The sequence below is a fragment of the Orycteropus afer genome, unplaced genomic scaffold (genome assembly GCF_000298275.1).
Source record: "Orycteropus afer afer isolate SDZICR_OR568_19922 unplaced genomic scaffold, OryAfe1.0 scaffold00020, whole genome shotgun sequence".
NCBI classification, from domain to species: domain Eukaryota; kingdom Metazoa; phylum Chordata; class Mammalia; order Tubulidentata; family Orycteropodidae; genus Orycteropus; species Orycteropus afer.
The window spans coordinates 18,812,291-18,832,186 of NW_006921607.1; the positions used below are offsets into that span (position 1 = coordinate 18,812,291).

Genomic DNA, 19,896 nt, shown 5'->3' on the forward strand with positions numbered 1-19,896 from the left:
TAACAGTGGGGTGGGGGCGGGTGTCCAGGGTTCCGGGAAAAGGCGCTGGGAGAGGAAAGGGAAGGTTGCTCTTGGTGGGCTGCCGTGGGAGGAGCGGGCTCCATATGCAAATAGCAGCAGTGCGCGAGGGTTAAGGGCGTGGCTTGCGATGCAAAGCCAGGTCCGGCATTCGAAACGCGAGGGGGCGGGCCTTACAACCCTTGGTGTCTTTCCGCCAGTCCCTGACGTCGCGGACGTCCCGTTTAAAAGCGGCCGCGCAAGCGCAGTGAGTCGAAATGCGAACTTAGGCTGTTACACAACTGCTGGGGTCTGCTCTCTGCGCTCGCCCGGCAGTCAGTCGGCGTCGCTGCCGCTGTCGCTGCCTCAGCCGTTCCAGGAGTCTCAGGCCCGCCGCCGTCGCAGCTTATCCGCGCCTGCGGGAGCCTCCGGGAGCTTCCAAGAGCCCCCGTCGGTTAGCACAGCCGGTACTGACCGTGTACGTCTCCTCCGCGCCCCTCGCCGCCTGCCGAGCTCGCAGCTCCGGCCGACATGAGCGGGGACCATCTCCACAACGATTCACAGGTACGGTCCGATCCGATCCTCCCGACCCCCAGACGCCGCCTGGCCCTCCCGCGACCCCCGGCGCAGGCCCTAGCAGGGCCCTATCGCTTTGACAGGCCGGGATCCCCAGCGAGGGGCTGCCTGCCGGAGGAGATTGGCTAGCTAGGCCGCGGGCGGAAGCCGCGAAGTTACAGTTTTGGGGGGGATGGCTGCCCTTTTAAGTCGTTGCCGGGGACCTCACATCCCAGGGGACACAGTGGGGCTAGGCCCCTGGCCGCGCGCGCTAGTTGGCCGGGGGTGGGGGGGTGGTGGTTTAATTTGCCCGTTGTTTCATATTTCCTCCTTTTCTTTCTCCAGATCGAAGCGGATTTCCGATTGAATGGTGAGTGTGCCCCCGCCCCAGCCCCTCGACCCCGCCCCGACCCCGGGCCTCTAGCCGCCGGCCGGCTACTCCGTTCCTGTCCGAAGCCGGGCAGAGGACAGACATGGCGTCCCAGAGACTAAGTCCCAGCTCCTCGCTCACCGGCCCCATTGTTCCCATCGGGCCGTCTCTAGACACCCTTTCCGGGCATCCCAGTCCCCCCAGATCTCGGCCCTCCCAAGAGGGGGCAACGGAGACCCGGCATAGCCCGCCGCCCGTCCTCGGGGAGTCTTTCCGGGCCCAGATTCCTCCCGGGAAAGTCGCCTTGTCGACGGTCGGGACTTAGTCTCTGCGCCATTTTCTTTTTCTCTCTCCTTTCCTTTCTGTGTCTGTGTCTCTTTCTCTCCCTCCCTCGGCTCCTTCCTTGAGCTGCCCAGAAAGAGCTTTCTGCAGAGCAAAGCCATATAAATCACAGACCTCACCAGGGAAGGAAGGGTGGGAGATGGAATTACTATTTTTTTCCAAATAGAACTTTATTTTGCTGTTCTCTTTCTGCGTCTTGTTTCCTGTTCTGTTTCCAGAATGAAAGATTCCTTTTGCATCTGTTGATTTTTTTTTTTTTTTTTTTAGTGGTGAGATGTTTATGATAGCAATTACGGCTCTGAAACTAAAGCGGTCCTTTGTGGAATTCTTCATATTTCTTTACCCCCCCACCCCAAGTTCTGTTCTTCATAAAGGTAGAAGTACATCCCTTCAGAAAGTTTGCAAGTTCTCTGTGGGCCACCCAATGTAAGTGTTGGAGCCTGGCATGTTGATTTAAAAAAAAAATTAAATTAAAGTATTAGTGTTTGGAACTTTTTGCTGTGACTGAGGTTCCTAAGGCAGTTTTTCCTAGAGACGGAGTTTAGTGTACTTGTCATGAGGAAAGGTTATTGAAGTTCTCATCTTGGACCTAGTGTATTGGCCTTTGTATTTGGGCTATGGGGAAGGAAAAAAGAAGATATTTATTGCAACAAAAAGTGGCCAGCACTTACCCCTGCTTCCTGTTCGTTTTTCAGAAGCCACTATTTTCTAGGTAGCAGGCGTGCTAGCTTGCTTTTCCCAGACCTTTATGTTTTTGAATCCTTTTCAGTCAAATCAAGATATTTATTCTTCAGGTATTTCCACTTGAATTACCCAATTAAAAAACTCACCTTTGCAGTCTTTCCAACGATCCCTTCAGAGGAGAAGGTACCGCTCTGTAGTGTGCTGGGAATTCCTACTGATTCTGATGGTACATAAGCCTGCTTGTTGAGTTTGGGTTCCGGGAACCTGTCCAGTGGGAGAAGCTGATGGGTAGGTTTTCTGATGTTGTAATCGGCGATGCAGTCCATCATGTTAGCCTGCTGTACTGAGAGAAGTCTTATGTTGAGATTTTGAAGTGGGGCATCCCAATAAGAGATGGTACTCCACTGGGAGAGAATTCAGTTGAAGTGTAGCATTTCTTGAGCATCGGATATGTGCTAAGCCCTGTGCTTGGTGTCAGAGCTAAACCTGTGATCACGGCACTGCTATTGCCCTCAAGTAATTTAGTCTGTTGGAGGAGACATCAATAGTTAAGTGTAAGGAAGATGCTGGTGCACGTTTATACTCAAAAGGTTTCGGGAGAGCATAAGGGACTTCATTTTGTCCAGGGGGTGGGGAAATTTAGAGGAAGTGACTTCTGAGCTGGGTCTTGGGCAAGACTGGGTGTTTAGAGAATTGTCAGTGGTTGGAGTGTTTTCTTAACTACCCGATTAGCCAACCTATCAGGATTTTAAAAGAGGGAGGAGATGAGGCCCCTGCAGTCCAGATGTTCCCGAAGCATGTTTCTTTGGGATGTGGGAGCAAAGGAAGGATGTGGCAGGTGAGGATGTATGAAGTGCCTTTGACCTCCTTTAGAGGAAGGTAGGCTCTTAATAAAGTATGCTTTTGACTTTCAGGCTAGACTGAGTAATGTATTTAGTAATGAAAAAAAAATATAGCACTTTCTCCTCAGAGCAAGTTAACCTCCCTGGTTCTTACATAAATTTGACAAAGAACTATTGAATATGTGTGCAGTTGTGGGCTTTTGGGAAGGTTTTTTTGTTTTTTAATCTTTACTGCCACATTTTTATATGGAACGAAGTAAACTGGCTATGTAGACTTGTAGAATGTGTGTGTATACATGTAATAGCAGTAATAGGTAATATTTACTGGACATATAACTGTCTGCCAGGCATAATTCTCAGCTCTTTCCAGGCATTATCTAATTTAATCTAATCCTTGGAAGGATCCTCATGCGTTATAAATGAGGAAACTGAGGCTTAGGATGTTTATCAGCTTGCCCAGGGGCAGTGAGTTCTGAACTCCAAAACTCATGAGTTTAGCCACTGTGCCTTAGGAATGGCTCCAGTATGAAGAAATTAAAAGCTGCACGTCTCTACTTTCTTACAGAGCTGAAAAAGGAAAGGGATGATTTGCTTGTTTTTCATTTGCTAATTTTAGCCAAATTTGCTCCTTCAAGGAAAAAAGTACTTCCATTGTCTCCACTTTCCCCTCTGTAAGAGTGTTAATACTGGAGTAATTACCTTTGTGGAAATTATCTGGAAGAAAGATGTGGTGTTTCTAACTGTGTGCTTGCTCTGTCAGGTTGTACACTGGTAACTAGTGACTGATTTATGTAACTATGAAGACAGTTTTTAAAAGATCAATGTTGAATTATGTTCAGACATGACATTATTGATCTTTGTATTTAGAGGAGTTTGCTTAAGCATAGTTTTAAGTTGGCCTAACTCCTTTTACAGATTAAATGCACAAATTCATAATATCAGACATCCCTTATCTTGCCTCCCCTTAGCCCCTAAATCTACAGGATTTATTTTTTCTTTGGAGCCCATACTTTACCATAGTATGCAGTTAGTTCCAGTTAGTATGGAATTTAGAACATTCTGACCCCTACTCAACTGCTGGGAAAATTTGCTATTTGTGAAATGTATTTATAATACTGAGAGTGAGCTGGGAGTTTCAAGAGCAGAACCCATAACCTCTCTCTTATCTGGATGAAAAGACTTTTCTTTCTAAGTGTTGGTGGCACTCACCAGTGAGTGAGTCTTAAGGCACTGTTACAATAAGTTTGGGCTGCTTGGTCTATCTATAGTGTTGGTAGTGATAACAGCAGGTTGTGGTGTTAGTGATTCTGTTGTTATTCCAGGGATTTTAAGTTTTTGCCCATTTACTCTCAAGTTGTGGGATTTGGGTCCCCCAACGCTGTTGATCAGTACTATGTTGATTCACTGGTATGAGCAAATACTTGACTCCATCAGTGATTGATTATTCCAGGAAATGTTTCAGGATCGTGGTTTGACATCTTCTGTTGATTCCAGTTAGTTTAATGGATTCAAATTGGATGGGGAATTAAATATGAATTATTTCTGATGCTAACAGGATGGTTACACTTTTTTGCTATTGAGCATAAGTTGAGGGTGAAGTCTGATGCTATGGCTATCTGAAAATTCCGGTCACATTTCTAAAACTGAAGAACAGTGGCACCTGCAGTTGAAATCTGGCACATCTTCAGACTCAATCTAGAAATACTTAAGCATTCAGATCCAGTGTTGGCTTTCCTTCCACTGCTGCCAGATTCTTTGGGGCACCTTTTCAGAACTAGTGAGCTGTCCTGGAATTGTTATACTGTACTTTGAAATGAAACACAGTTGCTTGTTAGCAGTATGGTTTTTAAATGATTACCAGATCATATCTCTCAAATAAATTTTAGACTAAGCTATTCCTGGGAAAACAAAGTCCAAATCCAAAAAACCCAAACCCTCTGCTGTTGAGTCAATTCCGACTCATAGTGACCCAATAGGACTGAGTAGAACTGCTTCCAAGGGAAGCAGACAGCCACATCTTTTCTCCTGCAGAGCAGCTGCTGGGTTCAAACCATCAGTCTTTTGATTAGTAGCCAAGTATGTAACCGCTGCCACCAAGGCTCCTTTAACACAGTCTAAGAGTTACTAAAGGAATTGGAAATATCTCATGGTCTGAAAGGTCAAAACTAGCTGTTACTCCTAATTTTCCTTGGTCAGTGGATGAAGTAAAAATGGAAAGTAGGAGGGGGGTGAAGGGGGTTCTGAGTCTGACTCTTTTCCTCACTGTCAGCATAAAGATGGGGAATTGTGAGAGTTTGAAAGAGAGATTCATTAATTTGCTCTGGGTCATAGTGAATTCGTACCTATTTATATTAGTGCCAGAGTTTCTTACCTAACATTTTAAAACTTGTATTCCAAAACTGGGCTGTGATATTAATGACATTGATAGTTTTTGTTTTCATTGTTTGTATGTGGGGTGCATTAAAAGGTCTGCCTTGAATCTGTAAACAGTGTTGGAAAAGCTTTGTGTTTTTTGTCTCTCAGTTATAACGGCTGTCTGCTACTGCTAATGGTATTGGAAATTATTTTATATTTTATGAATGTTTTTAATTTTAGGAACCTTCAGATTATACTGAAGCGTGAGTACATATGTATGTTATGGATCTTTAATAACTTGTCATACAGTTCAAATTCACTTGGATAGATGGATTCAAATGTAATTACTTTCTTTGGAATGAGACTATAGGAATGCTTGAAATGAGTATTGGAGGAGGAAGCTGAAAGAACAGTAAAATAGAGTCAGTTCATTGCATTTGGAGGTAGACAAGAGTCGAGGGAATTTTCTGTGTCCAATAATTTCGATTATTTGACTGCTTAATTAGTTGGAAACCATTTGCTTTGCGTAATAAGGGCATTTGGGCAAACAGAAAATTTTTCACCTTCTTAAGGTGAAAAGTTTAGGATGGGAGAAGTTCCACATTAGCCCCTTAAAAAGTGAATGAGATACTGTGTTTAAAGGAAGCTTTCAGATTGTGTTTAAACTTGGAGTACATAGCAATATTTGGAACAAGTTGTTCTCTCCCTATTTCCTAACCTTGTAAATCTGGAGTTAGAGAAGCCACTTTCCATCCTCAGGTTGCAAGCCAATCATTGAAGTAGGAAATCTAAGAGGCCATTGGCATGGAATAATTAGCACTTTGCTACCCCTTTTCTCCCTTCCCCCAAGCATATCTAGGTGCAGGTAGTGTGCTTTCTCTTGATAGCATAGGGTAGGGCCTGGGCAATGGGGAAAAGGGATGAAGGTGAAGGCAGGCTGGCAAAGGTGGCAGGCAGCTTGATGAGGTGGGAAAAGCTTGTAAGTGAGTATCTTAAATATTAATGGTATTTTTGATAGTGTTCTAGGAAATGGTTAATAGAAAGTTTGCTGAAATGATTTAATAGCAACTGGATATTGTTGATCGTAATGTTTATTATGTATGTTTAGTTAAGATCCTAAATATTTACTTTTCAAATTCACAGAGAATGACATTGCTTATCTCTCTGGTATACTGAGAAAATAGATGGTGGTGATGTCAAGCTAGACCACCCATATTGCAGTGTGTATTAAAGTGTCCTTACCTATATCTGGGTATCATTTATGTCTCCAAATCTTAGTAAAAGAAGAAACTCCAGGGGAGATAGGCAATTTTAGTTTTAATTTCTTTTTGGTATTTACTTTTTAATTGTAAATTTTCAGATCCATTTACTTACCTCCCTGCGACCTTTATTGTTATGTATTGTACTTGAGAATTTTTCTGAAATGTGTATGAGTTGGAATCGACTTTAGCACATAACAACATAGTTTATATTTTTATTTACATATCTTTTCTGCCCCTCCCTATCAGTTGGGAATGGGAGTCTATCTCTACCATTTTATTAATTCCCCTTTAAGCCTTTCAAGGTAACTTTTTTGTTTTTGTGGATTTAAGGGATTCAAGAACTCCTGAGATAACACCTAGATGAATTCCAGCAAAAGGTGTAGAAGCAGTCAGCAGTATGGGAGACTTTATTTCTCCTGTCTTTGTCATTGTCCATGATGTTGAGAACGAACTTAATAGATACCTGAGTATTGTGACATTTTCTTATATTTTAAAAACAAAAACTAGCCAAGGCTTGTTCCCACCTTTGTGTATTGTTTTTCTTAGCACAGTCTAATAAAGTTAGATAGGTAGATGCCCAGGACCTTTTTCTGGGGAGACATCTTGACTATTTGGAGTTTACAGAAAAAAAAGTTTTATGTTGGAAGTTAGGCCTATGCTAGAGTAATGCACCATTTTATCACTTAGTAAAATTCAGATTTTAATCTTGCTACCATGTGGATAAGAGTCCAGATTGGGCTGGAGACTTCAGGAATTGAGTCATTTTCACTTGTGGCTCTCATTGGCTAAGACCCCTTCCTTCCCCTACCTCCTATAAAGGAGCTCCTTTATTTCTTTGTAGTCAGATGAGCCTGTGCTCAGCAGCAGAAGGGGAAGTGGGAGGAAAGGAACTAATTTTGAGAGTTTACTAGACACCACGTTTTTATGTGCATTAAATCTCAATTTCACGGGGGTAGTATAGCAGAAACTTGCGGAAGAACTAGAAGCCAGGAAAGAAAGTTTTCTTCTTTTTGCCCCTTCCCACCTCCCCTTTTTGGTAGCATAATCTTGGTCCAGAGTCTACAAACCTAGTCAAACTGTGATGAGTAATCTAACAGCACAGATGTTAATTATCTGCTGGTACAGATAGCTTGGACCCTTTGCACCTAGAATATTGTATCTTCAAGAGATGCTCTGGGTTAAAGCTGGAATCAGATTGATACTAAAGGATATAGGTGGTAACGAGGAAGGCTGTGTAGGGAGAGATCAGGCTCTTGTGTAGCTGCAGTAAAATAAAAAAATGAAACCCTAGATAAGTCCTTGTTAACAATGAAACTTGGCCTGAGCACTGAACCTTGTTTTCTCATATGTAATCGAGGATAATATTTCTATGCCCCATGAACTGTTTAGAGTTAAATGAGTATATGAAGGTGCCTCTCTGTCTACATGTTTTAAACTTTAAACTTGGTCAGCCAGCTTCTACTCTAAAATGTAGGTTTAGTTTGAATATCATATTTGAGGTAGTGATTTGGGTAAGTCTGCCCTTTGCTATTCCCTGTTAACATTTTAAATCTTCATGAAAATTACACAGTGAACTCCAGGAGTAGCATGTAGTTGGAATTGGTTGAGTCTTTACCTAATTGAACTGCATAGCCTACAGTGATCTCTTCCAATTATAAAGCAAGCACTTCAAAGTAAAATGTGGTATATCTGTTTGTAGATTTGGACTAAGAGCCAAATGTATGTATTTCCTACTTTTCTAAGAACAAATCTAAGGCAAATTGGCCAGTGTTGAAAGAATTTCCAGCAATGAAGATAGCCTCAGGAATGAGGGAATCCTATTGATGTGGCTAATTTCTCAGCCATTTAATAGAACTGTGGGTTTTTTTTTTTTTTTTTCCTTTTTTAATGAAAGCTATCCAGAGACTTACCTTTTAGATGCATTGAATAAATGAAACAAACACCAAGTTCATTATTGGAGATTTTTTAAAAACCATGAAACACAGTATGTCTTATGTCTGTATTATTTTTAAAGACCATTATTTTACACACTCCACCTTTAATTGAAAAGACTCAAACCTGAGATTTTAAAATCTAATCCTCTCTGGACACTCTCCTTATGTATGCTGAGGGCAGTAGAGAGAGCCATGTAGTATTATATTCATCTGCCGAATTTTTTTTTTTCATATACTTTATGAACCGTGTTTTCCTGTGACATTTATCCTTGAAGACTATCTGAAAAAGTAGGCCCCATTCTGTAACTTTTTATTCTATAAAAGTTATTTTATCTGGCCTACCTTTAATTGAATATTAATTTTAAAAATCTTTAAAGCTTAGACTTCTTTCTCATACCAGTTTTCCTTGATTCACAATCTGAATGAATTGGGGGCTGGGTGTCCTTACCCTGTACCAAGTCGAAAAACCAGACCCACTGCTATCAATTCAGTTCAGACTCATTGGTACCCCTTTTAGGTTTCCAAGGCAGTAAGTCTTTACAGAAGTAGATTGCCCCATCTCCCTTCCATGGAGTGGCTGGTGGGTTTGCACTCCAACCTTCTGGTTAGCAGTTAAATGGCTTAGGCATTGCATCACCAGAGTTCCTTATCAACTGTGATGTAGTGGAGAGGACAGAGACTTTGAGTCAGGGAAATTTGTATTTGAGTTCTTGATCTTAATAGCTAGGTCTTTGAACAAGTTAATCTCAGAGCCTTAGTTCTTCATCTGTAAAGAAGGTATAGTACTTACCTCACAAGACTGAAGATTAAAGAGCATGTGAGGATTACTTTATGAAAGGTGCAGTTTCTTGCCAATGCTTAAAAAAAAAGCATCTTTTTCAGAGATTGCTTCATTAGATTTTTTTTCTTTAATTTCTTTACATCTGAGATGGCACAATATTTAGAAATTTATATAGGAAGCTAAGAATTTCAGGTTGAATTATAAAGTGGAAAATTTAAGTTGCTGTATTCATTTATTCAGACATTGAGAAATGAATAATACTTGGAACCAGTAGACACAGATGAATGAGACAAAACTCTTAAATGTATTTCCGAGTGAGTACTTTGACGTTAGTAAATTGTAGGTATGTATACTCACTTCCTCTTTTGAGGTTGCAGGTTTTTCATTGGGCTTCAGTACAAAGGCTCCTGTCATACCAGGGGGAATGGGGATAGGAGGTACTTTCTGGCAGTTAATGTTTCACTGTCATTGAAAGAAAGTGACATCTCCATTATTCCCAGTCCAAGGAGGTTTTTTTACTTTTCCCCTTAAAGAAATTGGAAGCCCTAAAACCTTCCATTTCTAAGCATGTACATACTGCTTTTATAACTGTTCCAAAAATAGGTTTTTTTTTTTACTATCAATGTGCTTATTAAACCTTTTCACTTACAGAAGAAATGTTTAAAGTTGGCTTCCATGTACTTATTTCCCTTTTTGTGTCAGACATCAATGTTGCATGAATTTTAGGATTGTCAGGGGGACTTAGAAGTGCTTATATTCTGTATGAGAGATCTGTGACAGTAGCTTAATTCAGGTATTTGTTTGAAATAATTTAAATTCTTGAACTGAATTGACTGAAATAAAGAATGTATAAACTATTAGTACCCCTTTCAGGAGCTCTGTTGACTCAGTGGATGAGCACTTGTCTGCTAACTGAAAGGCCAGCAGTTCAAACTCACCAGCTGTTCTGCAGGAGAAAGATGTGGCAGTCTGCTTCAGTAAAGATTTACAGCCTTGGAAACCCTATGGGGCTGTGTTACTACTCTGTCCTACAGAGTCTCTATGAGTCGGAATGTACTCAGTGGCAGTGGGTTAGTACCCCCTTTTTAACCTATTGCAATATGGGTAATACACTAAAAGTGTTACACTCCTCAGGGGAAGATGCAGAGTGATATTACAGTGATTTGAATACTACAAAAATGATGCATACTAATGTTACTAGGCCTCCCCTGCCTTATTCTCACAGTCTTGGGCTTTGTTGCAGGAATGGATGCAGTGTCAGTGGCTCTTTGCTATTTAACATCAGCAATAAGAAATCAGAAACAAGATCCTCTTGGGGAATTGGTCAGGCCTCAGAATCTGTTTCTTAATTTTTCATTGTTCCAATTAACCGGGAAAGGAAACAAGGACTGAGGAGGAGTACACATGGGCTACTCCATGTAACTGCTGACCTTTTAGACTTGCTTTCTAACCAGAAAGCTTGGCAAGGCCAAGAACCCCAGCTGGTTGAGAAGTCTTCCAGTCTTATTAGTCCAAAAGTGTATGGCCAGATGGGGTAGGGATGGCACAGGTCCAGTTTGTGGTTTCACCATATTTTTTTTTTTCCTAAAAAAAAAAAAAAAAGCGTTGTCTCCATGCTTCAGACCTTACAGTCCATTGTAGACATTAGTACCACCCTAATCCGAGAATGTCAGAAGAGTGTCTATCAGCAAAAGTGTGCTAGTTTTCTTTATGGGGCAAACAAGCAGCTAAAATTTTTCTTTCTTACAGTACTTGAAAATACTATAGAACATTATAAAATATATTTTGTTGTATTTGGTGAGAATATACATAGCACAGCATACAGTAGTTCAACCATTTCTAATATAATTCATTGGCACTGATTACGTTTTTCGAGTTGTGCAACCATTTTCACCCTCCTTTTCCAAGTTGTACCTCCCTCATTAATGTAAACCCACTGCCCTCCTTCCCCCCGCCCCCCAAGGTTCCTATCTAATCTTTTTGAGTTGTTGGGACTTTGATGTTATATAGTTCTTAAAAGAGGAGCTCTGGTGGTGTAGTGAAGAGCACAGTACTCAAGGCAAGCATTTTTCACTAAGCTAGTATTAACCATCATACTAGTTCATTTGTTGACTTTAGGGGATCTTTTTGGTTTAAAGATTATCTTAGGGCAGTAGTTTCGGGAGTTTATTCTCCCTTCATGGCTCCAGGAAGTTTGGAGTCCATCAGAATTTGAAATTCTATTCTACAGTTTTTCCCTTTGGATCAGGATTCTTCTGTAAAATCTTTGATTGAAATACTCAGTAATGGTAGCTGCGCACTGTCCAGTTCTCCGGGGGTGTTTGTTCATGGAGGCAGTTAGCCACACATTCCTGATTCTCCTGTTCTTGATTCTCACTCTTCTTTGTTGCCCCAGGCAAATAGAGACCAGTTGTTGTACCTTGGGTGGCAGCTTGCAAGATTTTAAGGCGCTAGGCACTATGCAAGGAACTAGGAGGTCGAACAGAAGCACTAAACTCCTTATTAGGCCAGTTCACTGGGATATCCCATGAAACTGATCCTAAGCCTCCAATTCACAGAACCAAAACCCATAAGGGGTTTGGTTGTACATAAGCAGCCTCAGCAGCTATTCTTTTTGTTGTTAGTAAATACATCTATTGCACAACTTCTGCCAATACAGTTTTTTACAGGTATACAACGTAGGACAGCAATCACAATAATCGGTTGTGCAACTCTGCCTTTAATGCAATTTTTCCTTCACAATGACTCCCTGTTTCCCCTTTCCTCCTTTGCTCCTCCTGGCTGAGTAGTAGTGTATTGTATGCACACTCTGTTTATCTGTTGAAGGGCATTTAGGTTGTTTTCATCTTTTGGATATTGTGAATAGTGCAGTGCTGCAGTGAACGTTGGTATACAAGTCTGTATCTCTGGTTGCAAGTCTTTTGGGTATATATACATAGGTGTGGAATTGCTGGGTCCTAAATGGTACGGCTCTAGTGGTGTAGTGGATAAGGCATTTGGCTGCTAACCAGAAGGTCAGCTGATCAAAGTCACCCGCTGCTCTGTGGAAGGAAGACGGGGCAATCTACTTCGTAAAGATTTACAGCCTTGGAAGCTCAGTAGGGGTTGCTGTGAGTTGGAATTGACTCAGTGGCAGTGAGTTTGGTTTTTGGTTTTATATGGTAGTTCTGTTTATAGGTTTTTTTTTTTTTTTTTTTGAGAAACTAATATGCTGTTTTCCACAATAGCTGTGTCATTCTCCGTTCCCACCAGCAATGGGGTAAGGGTTCCAATTTCTCCACATCCTAGCCAACATTTGTTATTTTCAGGTACTTATTTATTTTTATCTTAGCCATCCTAGTGAGTTAAATGGCTAATGACATTGAGCATCTTTTGATGTGTTTCGTGGCCTCACATTCAGGTATGTCCTCTTTGGTGAAGTATTTGTTCAAGTCCTTTGCCCAAGCCAGAACTGGACACTTTTCTCTGACTTGTAAGTTGCGAAACGAGAACCTTTTGTGGATGGTTGAAGAAGATAAAGTGAGAAAACATTGATGTTATACTAGTTTTCATTCGGTTGTCCTCAAACTAATATGCGTAAGAATCACTAGGGAGTGCTTGGACAGCTGGAAGTTGATACTGTAATGGAGGGTATTGGAAAATTCTCATTTTTAATATACCCTTAAAATCCCAAATTATTCTTAAAAATGCAGGTGACCCATAAAATCATCTTTGGAGAAAGAAACTGAACTTACTTGGCTAAGATACATATTTGGCTTCATTTCATTAAAGTGCCCTATTGGTTGAGCTAGTCTGTGGGTCATACAAATAGATAAGCACTGGCCTGCTAACAGAAGGGTTGCTAGTTCAGACTTACCTAGCATTGCCCGCATTGCCTTGGAAGAAAGGCCTGACATTCTGCTTCCAAAAAGTAACAGCCTCACAAAAACCTATGGAGTATAGTTCTGTTCAACAGATGGGGTCACCATAAGTTGGAATTGACTCCAGGGCAACTTTTTTTTTTTTCAATTGGTTGAGCTAAGCCTACATGATTCTTTTAAAAGGCCCAAAACACAGGGTTTTTCAATATGCTTATAAAAGTTGATTAATTGATTATTGAAATAGCAGAGATAGTTAACTGCCTTTGCTGCTGTTTTACTATTCCTTTCTCAGAATCCAATGCTTTTTCCTACTTCTGTGTTTAACAAACCATTTAATACCAATGCCATCTTTCAGGATTGGGTGACTAAGCAGAGCACAAAGTGTTTCTATGCTAATATGTCTAAGATGGTTAAGGCAGGACTTCAGACGGGGGGTGTGTGTGTGTGTGGGGGGGTATTAGCATAGCTTAGTGGAATGCTGAGGATCAAACTACCAGTCATTACCTTTAGACTGGATTAATTGGGGTCTTCAGCTACCGATGGCACTAGTTGAAATGGCAACATTGAATAGAGCAGTGGCTCTTAATGTGTCTGTCCCCTGATTAGCAGCATCAACATCCTCTGAGAATTTGTTGGAAATGTAAATTCGTGAGCCTCATCCAGACCTACGAACTGACACTCTGGGCAATCTGGGTTTTAACAAATCCACCAGGTGATCTGATGCATGCTGAATTTTTAGAACCACTAGAATATAGGCAGTCCCCTGGTTAATGAACTAGATCCTTTCCTAACTGTCTAAGAATTTGTCAGTAATTGGGACCAGCTGCATATGGTTCTAATTTAGCCTTACTTTAGAGCAAGAAAAAGCTCTATGTGCTGCAAGTGAAGATGATTGTAGTGAAGAATTTGTTGCCAGTAGAGGTTGGTTCAGTTGTTTAAAGATGGTGCAAGTTTATACAATATTAAGTAGAGGTTGTTCTGTTTTTTTCAGTGTGAGAGCAAATTTACTTAGCATTAAAGAGCAAGTAGGAGTTGTAGGAAAATCAGGAGTTCCTTTTAACTAGGGATTGCCTGCATAGCAAGATTTGAAGTTCAGCATCTGTTGAACCTCAGTTTTTCCTCACCTAATGAAAGACAGTAGACAAAGTCTGCATGTTCACTAATGAAAGAATATAGACCTTTGGAGTTAGTTAAACTTGGGCTCAACTCTTTGTTAGCTGTGGAACCTTGAATAATTCACCAGAAAATTAGTATAAAATCAATAATAACAACTGTGGTCCAACTTTTCTTATCTGTTAGAGAGGAATACTAAGTAAATAAATAATAAAACCCAAACCCATTACCATCGAGTTGATTTTGACTCATAGTGACCCTCTAGGACAGAGTAGAACTGCCCCATAGGGTTTCCAAGGCTGTAAATTTTTATGGAAGCAGACTGCCTCATCTCTCTCCTACAGAGTAACTGGTGGGTTTGAATCACCAGCCTTTTAGTTAGCTGCTGAATGCATTAACCATTGTGCTACCAGAACTCCTTAAAGTTGGAAAGTTGTTATGTCCTGTCGAGTTGGACCTGACTCATAGCGACCCCTCCTTGGGTTTCCAAGGTGGTAACACTATGGAAGTAAATTGCCCAACCTTCCTTCTGAGGAGTGGCTGGTAGGTTTGAACCACCAGCCTTCTGGTTAGCAAACAGTTACCTCATAATTGTGAGGATTGGGTATAATCTACTGTATATAAAAGAGCACCTAGTAGTGCCCAAAGTCAAATAATTGACAAGAATGAGATAAGTTCACTAATCAAAATAAGTCTCTGGTAAAGCTCTATAGCCCTGACATTTATGAAACCTAAAACTAGCTTTGTAGTAATTTAGCCTCTTAAATAGTGTCCCTTGTTTTGTAAGACCTGTGGCTGGGTTTCGGGAGCTCTGGTAGCATAGTGGCTAAGGTACTTGACTGCTAACCAGAAGGCTGGTGGTTCAAACCCACCAGCCACTCCTCGGAAGGAAGATGGGGCAATCTACTTCCGTAGTGATACTGCCTCAGAAACCCAAGGGGGGGTCGCTATGAGTCGGGTCCGACTTGACGGCACATAACAGCAACAACAACATGGCTGGGTTTCAGTACTTTTTGAGCACTTCCTTGTATCTATTAATCAGGAGTCATTAATAATGGAGTATAAAAATCTTGAAGGAAGCAGTTACAGAATTATCACCAGAAAGGTGGCTTCTATTCTTGGGGAATATATATGCTCAGTAGGTGGTGGTACAAGCTGACTCTTCTCCACTAGTCTCCCGGAGAATGGCTGCACATGTCAAATGTAGTCTATAGTCATACTCTAGACAGAAAAGGCCGTTGGTTGAGTTGGTAATGGGATACATGAAACAATACATTGACTCCTTTATGGCCAAATTAGAGGTAGATGTGGGGGCATTCTGAGGCCTCTGTGTCCATTGGGAACAAAAGCAGCTTAGGCTGAGCTGTGGGTTTCTAGCTGGTATAGGCAAGACATTCATAGTCATTTTCACTACTTCCCAGACATTAGGGGCTCACTTAATAGATGGAAAGGAGGACAAGCCTGCAGGAATGGGCCTGCCCTAATTGAGCTGGCCTGGGAAGGGTACATTTTCAGGTTAGACAAGTCCATTTTGCCTTTTAAGTTCTGCCTTCTGGGAAAGGAGAAGATTTTCAGTGCTGGGATGTCCTTGTGAAAACATGACTCCTTACAGAGGAGTATGTGAAATGCAAGTGTCCATCTTAAGGATGTTGTACTGCTTAATTACTTTTGGATGCAGGAGGGAAAATAACTCCCTATTTAAGTCTTGTAATTAGAGAATAAAGAGAAATTTCTCATTTTGTCTCAGCTACTATGAGGGTTGGTCATACCTGTTTTGCAGTTGATGAAACAGGTTAACTTGCTTTTATGGCTCAATATCCTTTAAAATGGCTGGTTTTAGCCTACCACCTCATTTGAAATTACAGTTGTAAGCATGTGCCTAAAACAGAAAGTTAAATCACATTTGTTAAATTGTAATCAGTAATTTACTGAGTGCATGACTGACTATAAGTGGTAGAGAATCTAAGATTGTATACAGACAAGTAAAAAGTACCCAAGAGGCTTAACTCACCCAAGGCTCTGCTTACTTATAGTAAAAGTAGATCAGAACTCAGCTCCTTCGTCCAGTTTGGAGTTGTCATCTTACTATCCCAGCCGTGCGCACGTATATCACTGTCAGTCTCATGAAACAAAATGAGTTTGTAGCTTTGGCCTCTGAGGGCCACGAATATATAGTAGAAAAATAAGATCTCAGATAACAACTTGAGTCAGTTCCTTAAAAACTAGGAATAGATCTAGGTTTTCTAGCTTTAGCTTCAAATTACGAGTTTTGTGTCAGAATGAAATGGAATAGGGATAAAATAACTGGTGTTTGAACATTAGTACTATGTCCCACGCAATGTCTTAAGTATTCTGCACTCTCATTTACTAATGTTGAGGTAGTTAACATTATTTCCACTCTAGTATTAGAGAAACTGAGGCTCAGATATTAAGTAACTGGCTCAAGGTTGTGTAGTTAGTAAGTAAGCAGCAGAGCTGGAAGGTTAATCAAGGCCTATCTCGTGCCACAGCCTGAGTTCTTAAATTTTACACTGAACACAACGTAAAGGGGAACTTGGGTGACTCAGTTGCTTCCTGAGAATTCTGGGCAGTTGTGGAGCTACCCATGTAGTATCAGATTCAGGGCTCCCATCTTTTAGAGGACTCAGCTTTTAATTGTGACGGATCCATAGCAGACTGATAGCACTGGGAAGCTCTACTGCACTTTCAACGTGTAATCCTTTCCCTGTTAAGGAAAGCTTGGCCTGCCTATGCAGCACAGCCTCTGGGATAGTTTATTTTGTAGCAGTTCAGCTTGTGCTTGAGCCACATTTTCCAGAAATCAGTAAAATCTCCATTTATCTGAGTAGTCAAGAAAAGGTATCTTTTCATTCAGTAAGGATTAACCAGAAATCCCTGTATTTTAGAAGGATCCCTGAAGCCTACTTATTTACTAAGGAATTTGATCAGAAATACTATTATTTGAACACTAAAAGGGATAGGTAACAACAGATTTAACTAGCTTGCTGCTTCGGGAACAATTAGCAGTGGGCCCTGCCTTGGGCTCCTCTTTAGCGCTCTCATTCAGTGAATTGTCTAGTTTTGATGAGTGAGCAGTGATAGATTTTAACCACTTGCACAAATGAAGCCAATTAATTGGCCATTCATAGGCTGTTTGAAGGAAGGAGAGAAGTGGGGCCAGGTTTGGCCTGGATATTCTTTGGGAGATTTTAAATGATTAAGCATTAGAGAGGAGTTGTAGTAGGGGAATATTCTTCAGTTTACACACTGAACTTGAGAAAAGGCACATTGGGTTTGTTTCTAGTTACTATTGGTTGGCACAAGATTCAGCCAATGACACCTGTGTTTGTACGGCCCATGGAGCTAAGAATTTTTAAATGTAAATTAAAAGCATACTATTCTGTGACACATGAGATTCAATTTCCAGTGTCCATAAATAAAGTTTTATTGGAATATGGCCACACTAATTTGTTTACATATAATCTATGGCTGCTTTATTTATTTATTTTTGCTACAGAGACAGAATTGAGTATGTATGGACAGAGCTAAACTATTGACTGCTTGTTACTTTACAAGTTAAGTTTGCCAACCCCGTGGATTAATGATCAAGTGCCAATTTGCTTACCTGACTTCATGGAGTTTGTGTGTATCACAGGAAGCTCGCAGGATGACTTTTCTTCATTTTAGTTGGTAGCCCGTAGTTCCCAAGGGAATCTATATAAGCTATGTCAAGAGTTTATTGTGAGCTTGTAGCTTCATTATGGCTTACTCTGTCTTTTTTTCAAGGCGTTTCATTTTCCCAGTTGAATCCTACTGGCAGTATCCACTAACGTCCAAAAACCAAAGAAATTTTGTGTTCTACCCCAGTACCTGTCTTCAGTTAGAATGTTTGTGTTCACTCCTTATATAGTGCTTCCTCCTTCCTCTCAAATAAGGGTTAGAAGAGTAGCAGGTGAAAACAACCTCTTTTCTTTAAAGGACTAAGTTCCTCAGCTGTGAACTTTAAAAAAGGAAAAAAAAAAAAAAAACCCCGGGGCTAACTCAGCACCTTTTGTCTGCCTCTTGAAGTAGAAACTGAAAATAGTAGTATGTCCACTATTGCCAGTGGCTGGTTTTGCTATTCATTATTGCTCAGAGGACAAGGGACTAAGCTAACAATAAGGCAGGGGTTTTCAAAATTTGATGCTGGGCAGTCTGGATTATAGTCACCTGGAGTACTGGAGTAACAATACGGATGTCTGGCAGTGAGTCCAGTGCTTATACAGGGCAAGGATCAAGAACCACTACTTTTACCCATTTTTATTACTATGGGGGGTAACCTACAGCCAGGGTTAGTCATTGTATCTTAATATAAAATTTTCCCTTTTCCCTAAATCCATTTGGAACAAAACAAATTTTAAAGGTCATTGAATTCTTATCGTGGCTAAAAGAGTAAAAGATTAGAAAACTCAGACCCAGAGTAGGGAAAAAAGTTATCAAACTCCACCAGGACATTACATTAAAGGGCTTGGAGTTGCTCCAGGATGTCTTTCTTTTAGAAAGTGGAATTGACTTTTTAAAACACACCATTTCGATCTTGACGTAATAGTGTAACAGTGGCTCTCTGGCTGTAATTATGTTTGGAATCTCCAGCTCAGAAGACCTTTCTATAGTAAATAAGGTAGCATGCACTATCTAAAAAGACAATTTAGTGGTCCCATCACTTAAATCTGGATTCTTTTTTGTTTGCTTACTTTTTAAATACAATTAATAACAAGAGAGGAAGATGAACTTGTATTTAAGAAGCATGATGGAGGGGTAGGATGGGAGAGAAGGTTGTAAAATAAGTTAAAATAGGGTGCACAGGGGGCTGAAAAGACCCACTAAGGTAATTGTAGTGTTGTAAATTCATAAAGGGAGTCAAAGAAATGTAAATGTGGAAGTGACTAGAAGAGAAAACATCCTCTGACCATTTAACCTTTTCCTGGTCTGAGTTTGAGGCTGCTTCCTGTTGTATCTTTTCTATGAAAAGTCTCTTAAGAACTCATTTGGCTACTAATCTCACAAAGCTGCTGATGTCTTAGAACTAAGGCAGGTTCTCTTAAGCGTTTTCAAGTCACTTTGTGGCAATTCTTCTATAAACATACAGACACTTTGAAAAATGTATTGGTAGACATTAGAAATTTGATATTGTTCTGCAGAGCTGATGAAAACAAATTTGAAAATGCTGGGCTTCTGACTTTGAGCAACTATGAGCCTTTTAATGCAATGTACTTCTTCAATTCAGATAATGAGATACCTGCCCAGTACAGGTAGTCTCTGGGGTTACAGATAAACAGACCACTCATACTTGCCCTTTAATGTTATGTAAATTTGCCCTCACTTTGATACAATAAAGAGCTCTGGTGGCACAGTGTGTAAGGCATTTGACTGGTAACCAGAAGGTTGGCGGTTCACACCCACCAGCTACACTGTGGAAGGAAGACTGGGCAGTCTGCTTCCATAAAGATTTACCACCTCAGAAACCTAATTGGGATCGTTATGAGTTGGAATTGACTTGGTGGCAGTGAGGTTGGTTTTTTGGTTTTTGAAACAATAGAACCAGCCTCTCTATTTGCAGCAATATCTTCATCATAGTAACCTTCATTTGGTGCATGCCTAGCTTTTTTAAAGCATTGAGAAGGCTTACAGCTTTTTCTTGCCTTCAACCCACTGCTGTTGACTCAATTCCAACTTACAGCGGCCTTATAGGAAGGACAAAGTTGAATTGTCCCACAGAGTTTCCAAGGCTGTAAATCTTTATAAAAACTTTTTTTTTTTTT

General features: G+C 40.7%; 1 protein-coding gene across 1 annotated transcript in view; it reads left to right on the plus strand.

Annotated features, from left to right (window-relative positions):
- Positions 1–528: 528 nt before the first annotated feature.
- Positions 529–19,896, plus strand: part of TOP1 (DNA topoisomerase I) — a 129,026-nt gene continuing 109,658 nt past the window's right edge. Inside the window, exons 1-2 of the mRNA XM_007934668.2 lie at positions 529–561; positions 898–922. Coding sequence (XP_007932859.1) covers positions 529–561; positions 898–922 — 58 coding nt within the window. The remainder of the gene's footprint in view (positions 562–897; positions 923–19,896) is intronic.